The sequence below is a fragment of the Nicotiana tomentosiformis genome, chromosome 3 (assembly GCF_000390325.3).
Source record: "Nicotiana tomentosiformis chromosome 3, ASM39032v3, whole genome shotgun sequence".
Taxonomy (NCBI): Eukaryota; Viridiplantae; Streptophyta; class Magnoliopsida; order Solanales; family Solanaceae; genus Nicotiana; species Nicotiana tomentosiformis.
Window position 1 is genome coordinate 84865003 of NC_090814.1, and position 12611 is coordinate 84877613.

The window sequence follows — 12611 nt, forward strand, 5'->3', positions numbered from 1 at the left end:
TTGGAGTACTTTATACGAAACAAAATAAAGCGCTAATCTAGCAACTAAGATTAGATAAAAGGCTGACATTGAAAGAAAATAAAAAAGGAAAAGAAACCAAACAACTCACAGCTCACGACGGTCACGTGATCCGAGTAAAAACTTAAGCGGTGGCGCATTATGCATCCTCTTCTGTCACCCGATACAACATCCCTTTCCTTACTGTCTTCTAACAATAAATGCGCACCCCTGGCGTCAGTTTTGCCATTAATAGCCCAACCTATCTATCTTGCGCCGCTTACAGAAAATGGCACCTCATTAAATTCGACGGTAATCCAAGGACATTTCCGTCATTCCATTCTTCACTAATAATTCCAATTTTCCAAACATTATCCACACCCACCATCTCCCCATCTTCGTAATAATACCACAGATCTTTGCTTTAATGTTCCTTTGACCCCACATTTCCCTACATAATTACAAAATAACAGCTAGAGAGAGACTCAACTCAGTTTTTTCGTGATTTCATTTCATTTCAACTTTTTCTTTCATCTTTTATTAATAAATCGCTGTCATTTCTCGATGTTTGTGTTTGTTCTTCTTCGAATGTCTCGCGATCTTCCTTGTTAAATTCCGGCCGTTCAGTTACCGGAAAATTCATCATTCGTCGGCGAAACAGAATTTTTTTGTAGTTTTTTTTGTCAAGGATCAGCATGAGTAGCGTACAAAATACAGTAGATACGGTAAATGCTGCCGCTACGGCCATAATTACTGCAGAGAGTAGAGTTCAACCGTCTTCAATTCAGGTATATAACTATATATATTTTTCTGTTTCTCTGTATTTATGATAGTATGTAAATTTTTATATCTTAAGATGTCACTTTTTAAAATTATAGGTTTATGATGATGAAGTTAAAATCCAGTATTGAAGATTTTTGTTGTTAACTTTTATCCTTTTCTTGTTTATAATGATTTGATGCAAATTTCTTGCTGTTGTGAAGTTAAAGGTAAAAGCTTAAAGCATTTTATTTTAGTTTTTAAATTTCTCCTTACTAATTATTGCGTGTGAGATTCTTTTGTGGACTGGATTATAGATTTGGGTTGATCGTTGAATTACAGTGGTATCATGTTTATCAGCTAAAATGATCTGAAATCATCAAACAAAGGGAATACAGATCAGGGAAAGAAAACGAAGCTGGTGAAGAAATGATTATGTATGATTAGCAATCATGATTAACAAGCCAGCTGAGGAAGAACAAACCCGTGCTGATAGGTATAGGAAATACATGTGGTGGTCAACTCTGTAGAATTAAAGTTTGTGGGCTATGTGTAAGATCTTGGGGGGAGATGAAAGATTGTTTGCTATGATTAGATATGTAATATTCTGTCCATTATGGATGTTGAAGCTTCCTCTATAACTAGTCATAAATGCGGACGATATCTATGTATTTAAGGTGATTAGAGGATAAATACACATGTGGAGGGAAAAGCTCGAGAAAAATCGGCTTGCATAAGGGGAGTTCAGCTGCAATCTTCAAGGCATTTAGGATTTGATGACTGTGCAAAAAGTACCTTTCTTGTCTTTTTAGCTGAGATCAAGTGGTGGATTGTGTAAAAATTGAAGATTTTATCTGCTTCTGGGTTCTTCCAGTATGAGGGTCTTCGTTTTCTCTATCTTGAAAATCAGTTAAGCAATAAGCACTGCTCTTTTCTCCTCCACAATTCTTGGGTCATCACCTATCATATGACCATCTGTAGCGCTGGTTTCTTCCATTTCATTTTGAGTGTGATACAGATCAGTAGTCCGCGAGGGGAGCAGTGCCATCAGAGAACATAGCATCCGACTGAAACTACATATTTTGGATCTGGCTTTTAAAAGGAACTGCTTGGAATTTGGATTTAAGGACTGGTGAAAAGAGAATTCTCTTTGATTCCGGATTTGCTTAACAAAACCTACTGCCCTTTAGAAAATAAGTGTATAGTTCGAGCGCTTTGACTATTCTTCTTAAAAGGAAATCATGTCTTTTAGCCTAGAAGATATTAGCAATTGTAACTTAGAGAGAAAAAGTTGTGAAAATCTACTAGTTATGTCCATAAAATAGGGGGAAGATCGAGGGCTGAGGAATGTATCAATCTACTTTGTCTGCATCGTTAGGTTTAATACGATGAAGGGGAGCCTTGGAGCAATAGTAAAGTTGTCTCTATGTGACCTATAGGTCACGGGTTCGAGCCGTGGAGGCAGCCACTAATGCTTGCATTAGGGTAGGTTGTCCACATTACATCCCTTGGGGTGCGGCCCTTCCTCGGACCCTACATGAATGGGTGATGCTTTGTGTACCGGGCTGCCTTTTGTTAGGTTTAATATGATGTTTTGGAAACTAGGGAGAGCCAATTTCATTACATTCTGTTGTGCATTAAATGGTTTACTGTGATGCTTCAATTTTGTAAAGTTTCAAGAGATATATGCATACTTGTAGGTATAGGTTTTCTTCTCCATCTTTCTGATATGCACACCAGCTTTTGGGATCAGAAACAGCCAAATAGAAAGTGAGAATTTGTGTATGACATTTCTAGGAGCTGTGTGACTAGTTGATAGGTTATTGGAGGTTGGAGAATAATAGTTATGAACCGAGTCAGTGGAGAGAAGTAGTAGATTAGGATCTTTCCTTGGGACTAAACTACTTTGACAATATATCAACTCTTTGGATGATGCAGGTAATCACCTTTTCCTGTTCCACAAATCATTTATGATACTGCATATGGCTATAATTGGTTTTTGTCTTGAAGCCATATTTTTATCCTGAATCAGTGCTGGAAGTTCGTCTGATCTTCTTCTATCTTGTGGATGTTACTAAGTTCTAGGCCCTGTGGTTGTGAATTTAGGTAGCTTTTTCAACTGAGAAATGGTGCTCCTCTTTTCCATCAAGAATTCTTTGAACAGCTAAAGGTCTCTATGCTGTTGGAAACTTGAAAGTGAAATACCAGCTAACGTATAGAATGGACTTATCCTTCTACACTTGCCAGATATGCTTGCCTTTTACTTGGGAGTTCTATGTGTAACTATATGGCAATTGGCCTTTACATATGCACTTTTTTATTCTTGTTTCTAATTTATGCAAGTTATGATTAGGACAATGAGGCTGCATCTTTGTGAAAATGGTTGCGCTTAAGTTGTGCTATTCAATATTCAACGTGCTTAGTGTTTTTGAGAAGGACGGGTACCTTTTGCACCCTAGATTCTTTGAGCTATAAGAACTAGAAGTGATCACTGATGTCATTTCTGATGTCCAAAGGATGTGTTTCTTTGTGCATACTGGCTCTACCGATTTATATTTATGAAATTGCCGAAAAATCAGAAGAGAATATTGATAGTCAGGAAAATCTGTAACTTGGGCAGTTCTGGGGAACCTATAAGCTGTAGCCAGTTATTACATCTTTAACAAGCCTTTTTGGCATATATTTTAATGCTGACTAGATTGTTTAGAGATGAAGTAGGACTCTCAAGTTGTTCAGAGAAAAGTAGCATTACTCAAGGCAGAGAAGGAATCGTTCCAAGTTCCAACTCCGATGATCGAATAAATGTTGGTCATGGTTTGGGTATTACCAGGCTAAAGCAGCAAAGCTTACATGTGGTCTGAATTTGACTTCACGTAAGAAATTACCAAAAGGAACTCTTAGTAATCAGATCATCGAGTTGGTAGGTTTTATACCTGATCAAAAACTAATTTAAGCAGCCTAGAATTCTGAATAAGTGGAAGTAAAACTTTTCCCTCCTTTTCTGTAATTCCTTTAATTCATTTTTTATTCTTAAATTTGAGTATTTGCTAGGCGTAGGAACTTGGTACTTAAATAGATTTAATCAGTGTCAGCTTGGTCAATACTTGAGCTCCTCTCACGCGCCCTATTAATTGACAAGTTTAAATAGTGGATAATTAGAAAGAAAATATAGTACTAGTTTCCTCTGTAGTCTATGCTTGATGTAGACAATTAGGACAAGTAAGAAGACTTCAACTCGAGCATGATAGGATTATGCGAACAACCTCAAGACAAATAGTAGTTGTTTCGATCTCTAGATAGCGTGTACCCTTTGAAATCTATGCACCAACTCTTTATTTTGACCTTGTAGGTTTGTTCCGTTCAGCATTGAAGTCTGTTAATATTGCATCTTTTCTTGTGCTTGCTTTTGATTTCAATGTAGCATACAACAGTGTTATTGAGATGCTTGACTTTTTAAGTGGATTCAAGTTTCAAGATGATTTAACTGTTATGGATTTATGTGTTTGCTATAACATTGAGTATTAGAGTGTTCTACAGTTTGGGAGTCTGTTTGCCGTTTTCCGTTGAAGAATGAAGAAACGTGAAATTTATCCAACTTCTTGTTTGAAATTCTACTTATATTCTTCTTCCCTTGCCTTCCCATTATTGTTATATGTTTAATTTTTGGTATTGGTTTAAGATGATTTAACTAACATGGATCGAATGCACTTGCTATAATGCTGAGTCCTAGAGTTGTCTAAAGGTCTTAAATTATGCTCATAATTGTCCTTTGAAGATTTATTAGTCACAAATTTAATTATTTGATTCCAGAAGAAAAGATGGGGAAGCTGCTGGAGTCTATACTGGTGTTTTGGTTCTTACAAACACAGCAAACGAATTGGTCATGCCATCCTTGTACCTGAACCTGCGGCACCTGGACCTGCTGTTCCAGTTACTGAAAATCCAAACCGCTCAGCCACCATTGTAATTCCCTTTATAGCTCCTCCCTCTTCTCCTGCATCCTTTCTTCCATCTGATCCTCCTTCTGCTACCCAGTCGCCCGCTGGATTACTCTCTCTCAAATCCTTCTCGATTAATGCATATTCTCCCGGTGGGACTGCATCTATTTTTGCAATTGGTCCCTATGCTCATGAAACACAGTTAGTTTCCCCACCTGTTTTTTCTACCTTCACCACTGAGCCATCTACTGCTAATTTTACTCCCCCACCTGAGCCGGTGCATATGACAACACCACCTTCACCAGAAGTGCCTTTTGCGCAGCTTTTGACATCATCACTGGCCCGCAATAGAAGATATAGTGGTTCCAATTATAAGTTCCCGTTGTCCCAGTATGAGTTTGTGCCTTATCAAGATCCAGGAAGTCCAGGTAGTAGTCTAATATCTCCAGGTTCAGTAGTATCAAATTCTGGCACCTCCTCACCTTTCCCTGGCAAATGCCCTATAATTGAGTTCCGTAAGGGGGAACCTCCAAAATTTCTTGGTTATGAACATTTCTCCACTCGCAAATGGGGTTCAAGGGTTGGCTCAGGATCTTTGACACCGAGTGGCTGGGGATCTAGGCTGGGCTCTGGAACTCTGACCCCAAATGGTGGGATTTCAAGGCTAGGTTCTGGGACTGTGACTCCAAATGGTGGGGAACCACCTTCCCGAGATTGTTACCTTTTGGAGAACCAAATCTCCGAGGTAGCATCTCTTGCCAATTCTGATAATGGATCTGAAATCGCGGAGGGTGTAATTGATCACAGAGTTTCATTTGAATTAACTGGAGAAGATGTCCCAAGTTGTAGAGAAAAGGAGCCGGTCATGTCACATTCGCAACAGACATTGCCAATGGATGTCCCTGCCCCCTCAAATAAGGAAATGAGAAGTAGTAGCTCTAACGTCGAAGAAAAAACAGATGGATTGCCTGAGAAAGCTTCAGAAAGGGGGGACGATCAATGTCATCGGAAACACCGGAATATTACATTTGGTTCAAGCAAAGATTTTGATTTTGACAATGTGAAAATAGAAGTCTTGGAGGAGGACAGTGTTGACTGTGAGTGGTGGACAAGTGACAAGGCTACTGGAAAGGAGTCAAGTATTCAAAACAACTGGACTTTCTTTCCTGTGTTGCAGCCAGGAGTCAGCTAATGCCTGAGAACTAAAGGTTTATGTTGGATATCAATGTTAAACGCATGGATGTTACTGCTTCTGATAAAATAAGCTGGATTTGAGGCGAAGATTTCTAATTGCAAAGAAGACAGATAAGAAAAGTGCCACCTTAAGAGTTGGACTTGTTACACATCATGCAGCAGTAATTGGTTTTTGGTGCTCAGATACTCACCTGAAAATATTCCTTTGAATAAAGGACTTCTGTATACACCATAGAATATGTTTGAAAAGGAGATGTAAATGATTTTTCCTTAAAATTGAGATGTTTGACCTGGGCATTTTTCACTTCCACTTGTTTATGGTATCAAAGTTATTATGCTATAATTTTCCAGACGACTGGTGGTAATCTAGCCTCTTGGTGTATAACTTGGATAAAAAGAAAAATTAATCGAGTAACCTACACTTTGTTTATGTACACGCCGTACTGTATCCTTTTGTTCAACATCTGGGCGTGGGAATGGTTCTGCCTTACAGAAAATCAAATGGGAGTATTATGATTAGGAATTTAACTTTCTAATCCGTCTTTGTTTATTATGGAATGCAAACCATAACGCCTTTACTCTCTAAGGAAATTATCACACTTAGCTGATAGAAGACTGGATTACATAGTTAACAAGGAATACGAATTTGGATTTGATTTCTTTTTCAGATCAACGTCTTTAGCGGTAGCAATTCACTTAGAGTTGGCAACTTGAAATAGACTGAAAACTGAATTTCTGCGCACCTTATATTGTCAAAAGTCCAGGTCTTTATTCGTAAAAAAAATAAAATAGTAATAATAATACGTACACGTTAGGCGCAAAAAAGGTTTCAATAAAAAGAACATCCTATGAAATGTAAAAACTTAGAGCATCAATATAAAACTAAGGCCTGTAACGACTTGAGTCGCTTAAATGCTTTTGAAGATAAAGAATGTAACAACATCAAAAAGATAAAAACAACATAAAATTAACATAACAACTAAACTATCATCAATATAAAAAAAGGAATACTTATCATGACTAAGAAGTAGTTGTAGGATGATATTTCTATTTGGTAGAATAAAAAAGAATTAAATATGACTAATAACAGGGAGTGATCCAAATGCCTTGGGGCAGGATGTTGAAGGTCAAAGGAGACCATCTCACGAGACCTACACAAAAATAATAGACCATGGTCCATATATATTACTAATATACTATATAGTATTTGCTTTACATCCTAAAAACTTGGAAGCCAAAAGACACACAGAATATATGATTGTCTCCCAAAAACAAGGCTTCTTCTTTTCCCAAGCTGTCCACTGTTACGAACGTGGATTCTTTGTCAACCAACTTAGATATCTTACAAATTGATGGCTTAGAATCTTGGGAAAGTAATTCAATTCTTAGAAGTTGGTTACTTATAGATTTTACAAGATAACATCTAGGTGAATTAGTTCCTTCTGCAATCTGCCTTAACTGCAAGGTAGTGGTGTTAAGTGATATAACCCTACCTTCATAGTTCACAGCATAGACAACATTGTTGTAATATAAGACATCAGAAAAAACAAGTGAAAAGGAGCAAAGCAGAATTGGCTACTAATAACAAGGAAAATCCAGGATTTAGCACCATTATATTTTTTAGGATGGCAAAGTCGAAGCGGATGCCATGAGGAGGAATGCCACAACCTCAAAATCATTGGGGCTGGTTGAAGGATTCGGTCGAGAAGAGAAGGGTTAAAAGTGAAGAGGAGATTGAAGACTACAACTTTGAGTCATTTTCTTGCATATATAAAACATATGTACATTTAATCGTATTCTTATAATATTTTAATTTATTTAATAGTATTCACAATATGCATTGGGGCCAAATGCGACAATTCCAAAAGTCATGCATTTGCTGCCTACCTTACCATTTAAGTAGCACAGGTAAGGGAACTTCGTGCCACAACTGCTCCATTCGCTACTAGTATATTTAATTTTATATCAAAAATTAAAATAAAGAAAAAAGTCAAAAGTTTGAGTGGAAAATGCCCAAATAAAAAACTAAAAATTTTAAAGATATCATATACAATACAAACAGTATATCAAAAATACATAAAACATTAATGTATCCAACCATCAAGCCACAATATAAATCAAGTTGTTCAATAAAATCTATGCCCTAAAATCAGTATATCAAACAGTCACCTCTCCTTAAATTAATAAACATATATAAACCATTTCTTTTCTAAAGTCGTGCTGCTCATCATCAATGTTACTTTCATTACTATCAGAGTTTGATTTAATGCTTCCAAACCTTTGTATTCTTGTAATTTTTCTCTTAAATTTCTAAGAAATGTGTCCACTTATTTAAAAACTTCTAGATCACATTTCTTCTTCAATATGTTTCATCACATTAGACACTATTTTATGGATTTTTTTTATCTTACTGCATGTACATCATCCAACATGGACACCTACAAATTTACAGGGCGGATGATTTCGTTGGCCATTATTCATCGTATTCCGATTTGATATTTGCCTTGACCAAGTGGTCTATGCAATACTAGCTGAAAATCATCTCTTGGGATGATATTTTTTATCAAGAGCCAGAAATACATAAAAACATACGGGCTATTCTACAAATGGACACGAGGAAATTAGCCTAAACATGCATAACGTTCTCATACACAGTTAATGAGGAGGACGTAGACCTATGTGAGAATGGCTCAAACATGCCAGTGAACACAAAGAACAGAAAAAATATGTTGAGCTAATTACGCAAAAAATATTTGTCGAGTCCATCAAAGAATATGTTGACAAAATGGGCACACGTTTTAACTTATATTTTTTTACATACTCATCTTATGAAGTGATGTTAGAAAGGTTTTAAGCAAGTCATACATGTGTCATACTTTGTAAGAATATTTTAAACTGTGATTATAGTTTGTAAAAATATTGTGGATTATGATTGTAAGAATAATAAAGCAAGAAAGTTTTCAAAGGAAATATTTTCTGTAACACTAACTCTTAAGAGCTGATATAAAGTTTTTTAGAATAAATTGGTGACCTTTTTTTTTATCTGCTTTGGGGTAGATTTGAGGTCAGATATATGGGTTTGGCTTTAATTTAAGGTAGCATGAGAATCTTTATGATTTGTTGTAGGGTTCGTTATTTGCTATGTTCTTGGTGTTTCCTATGTGATCTCATTAGACCAATTATTTGATTTTCATGTTTCTTTGCTTTGTCCTCCCTTGGAATGTTGTAAGGTTTTGATATTTTTATTTTAGTTCTGTAAGGTTCGTTGGATACTCAAGCCACCAGGCAGCCTGATGTACCGCTTCTGATTAGAGAAGTAGTTCCAAACACAAGGAAGTGAAAAGTGGCTGAGGTACAAAGGAAGGACAAAACTACGAAAACAGTAGAATCGAATATTCCAACTCGTTAGATGATGATATCTTTAGAAGGGTATAATATTATCTTCATGCAATACCATACTCCTGAGATTTATCTTCAATGGAGACCAGATACACTCGGAATTACAACAAAAGATGTCACAACTACAATCAATCAAAAATGCTAATGTTAAAATATAGTAGGAGAAGAACATAAGATAATGTGAATGTGATTTTGACATTTATATTTAATTAACATGTATGATTAGTCTTTATAAGCTATACTACATAAATATCATTTAGGGTGATACATATTACAAATCATAAAAATATTTATATGTAGGCCCAAAAGAACTTTCTTCAAGTTCAAAGTCAATCCATGAAGTTCATTCTTAGCATGAACTTCATTCTTATTAATCTTTATAAAGTTTATATTACAAATAATGTTGGTAAGTTGAGCTGACATAGTAAGTATATATAAATTTGAGTCATCAACTATCACAAATAAACAAATTAACAATTAATTATTTTTAAATAATTGAATTAATTTTTTTCGGTACTTATTAAGAGAAATAAGACTTGATGGCCCTTAAATTCTTTTAATTCATCACGATGCGAAGTAAGATTAGTCAAAACTTTATTTAATTTTCTCTTACTTTCATGTCAATAATTCTATTTACAAAAACCAAACGAGATCAAGAAAACATATGGGAAAAAAGAAGAAATAGTTGGCTGGCTATTAATGTTCACTAAAAAAAAATCTAATGTTTTATCAACAGTAATAAGCCCTAAAAAGAATTTAGTCAACTTCAAATACTTCTATTCTTGATCTTGCTCGATAATCTCCACTGGCACTTTGTTATTCTTCATAGTAGTGAGCCAAAATTTTAAAAAAACTCATTTTTATTGCATTTATATCCGCATGCTGCTCAATTGTTGCACTCTTAATTTATTTTTCTTTCTCTCCAAGAATTTTTCTTTGAATTTTTAGATCCAGAAAATCTGAGAACCACAAAAACTTCACTAGAAAAGCTTGACTCGTTTCTTTGATTGCTTTTATAGTGACTCTATTCACGCATTTTATCATTAAATCCTTAGCGGGCCGAATAAGCTTCACTTGAGCGAACCCCCCCCCCCCCCCCCCAACCATTTATATACTGAGTATGCAGTGTATACTTGGTGTATGTATAATTATACACTGATTATAAATTAATTATACAATATAAATTAAGTTCTACCTCCTTTTTCCGAACAATTATACATAAAAACAACAAAGGAAAAAAGAGAAGAAAGCAACCAGTTGTACAATAACCTTCTCTACAGAATACTTGGCATAAAAGTGTAACGACTCGGCCGATCGTTTTGAGTATTTTAGCATCGATCCCCTATTTATTACCTCCTCTATGTTGTATTATGGTTATGGAACTTGTTGGGGCGTTTGGTTTTGGTTCGGGTAAGTTTCGGAGTGAAATGGGACACATAATCCCTAAGTTAGAGCTTTAAGTTGATAGAGCTACCTGTAGTTTGACTTTTGTGTAGACAACTCCGGAATGGTATTTTGATGGTTCCAATAGTTCTGTATGGTGATATTGGACGTAGGAGCATGTCCGGATATTGATTTGGAGGTCCATAGGTCGTTCCGGAAGTTGACTTTATTGATATCAGAGTCGGATTTCGATTTTGAAAGTTGAAATAGGCCCGTCATGTCATTTATGACTCGTGTGCAAAATTTGAAGTCAATCGGAGTTGTTTTGGTATGAATCGACATTAGTTTTGGAATTTGAAAGTTCATAGTTTCAATAGGCTTGGATTGGGTTGCGATTCGTAGAATCGATGTTGTTTGATTTGATTTTTGGCCTCGAGTAGGTCCGTTATGTATTTTGGAACTTGTTGATATATTCGAACAGGGTCCCGGAGGGCCTTGGGTGTTATTGGGATAAGTGATTCTAACTCGGTTTTGATTATATTACACAAATTCATTGTTATTTTCATCATTTAATTAGTGATTTGAGTTGGATATTTGGGAAAAAATTGTGAAAACTTCTTAGACTAAAATTTGGGATTTTGAAAGGTGATTAGAGGTCGGATTTGAGAAATTCTTGTATGGTTGGACTCGTTATCGAATGGGTATTCGGATTTTATAATTTTGGTCGGGTTCTGAGATGCGAGCCCGGGGTTGACTTTTTGAGTTGACTTTTTATTTCTCTTTAAAGATTACAACTTTATTGTTCAGAATAACTTCCCATAGTTTATATTTATGGTATGAAGTTATTTTGGCTAGATTCGAGCCGTTCGGAGTTAGATAATCGAGGGAAGGGTTTACTAGTGGATTGAGTTAGCGTGTTTTGAGGTAGATGTCTTGCCTAACTTTGTGGGTAGGGGGGGGAGGAAGGGGGGGAGGGAATTACCCCTTAGGATTGGTATTAGTTTGTGTTAATTGTGATATGTGAAAGCCGTGTACGCAAGGTGACAAGTGTGTACACGGGCTAAATGAGGAAATTGATCGGTTTTAGCTATGTAGATTCCTTTCATGCCTTAATTGAGTTACCTTAACATGTTATATTCATCATCATTAGTCTATCTTCGCATGCTCTACTTGTCTTATATCTTACTTGTTAATTGTCTTTACATGTTTAGTTGAAGTATTGTTTCCTCTATTCCTTATTCATTATTTAACCGTTGAGTTCTTCACTTGAAGTTTTTATTCTTGGAATATCTTATTGTTGAAATTGATATAGAGTTATGAAGGCCGTGATTTACATTGAGGCAAAGTTATAATGTTGTGAAATTCTATTCTTGTTGAGTTATTCACCTTCAATTGTTATTGTTGAGACTTTTGTGCGTATTGTGGTTGAGCCAAGGGCTATGTGTTGTGAAAATACTATTGTTATTGGTTTCTTGGCAAGTTGTGATATTGGGCACATGATGTGCGATTTGTGATACGTTGTGATATTGATACGCATGCGGTGGTATAAGGATTTGGGGTTGAAACGCATGCGGTGAGATAAGGTGGGTTTGATACATGTGTTTCTAGTAAGGAAATTACTTGAAGCCACGCGGTGTGATTAGGTGGGCTAAAATACGCAAGGTGACAAGTGTGTACACGGGCTAAATGAGGAAATTGATCGGTTTTAGCTATGTAGATTCCTTTCATGCCTTAATTGAGTTACCTTAACATGTTATATTCATCATCATTAGTCTATCTTCGCATGCTCTACTTGTCTTATATCTTACTTGTTAATTGTCTTTACATGTTTAGTTGAAGTATTGTTTCCTCTATTCCTTATTCATTATTTAACCGTTGAGTTCTTCACTTGAAGTTTTTATTCTTGGAATATCTTGTTGTTGAAATTGATATAGAGTTATG

General features: G+C 35.8%; 1 protein-coding gene across 1 annotated transcript; it reads left to right on the forward strand.

Moving 5' to 3' along the window:
* Nucleotides 1-281: 281 nt before the first annotated feature.
* LOC104116142 (uncharacterized) lies at nt 282-6192 on the forward strand. The gene is made up of 2 exons (XM_009626941.4): nt 282-785; nt 4567-6192. Exons 1-2 carry the CDS (start codon nt 693-695, stop codon nt 5884-5886), a joined length of 1413 nt encoding a protein of 470 aa, XP_009625236.1. The 5' UTR covers nt 282-692; the 3' UTR covers nt 5887-6192.
* The last annotated feature ends 6419 nt before the right edge of the window (nt 6193-12611 follow it).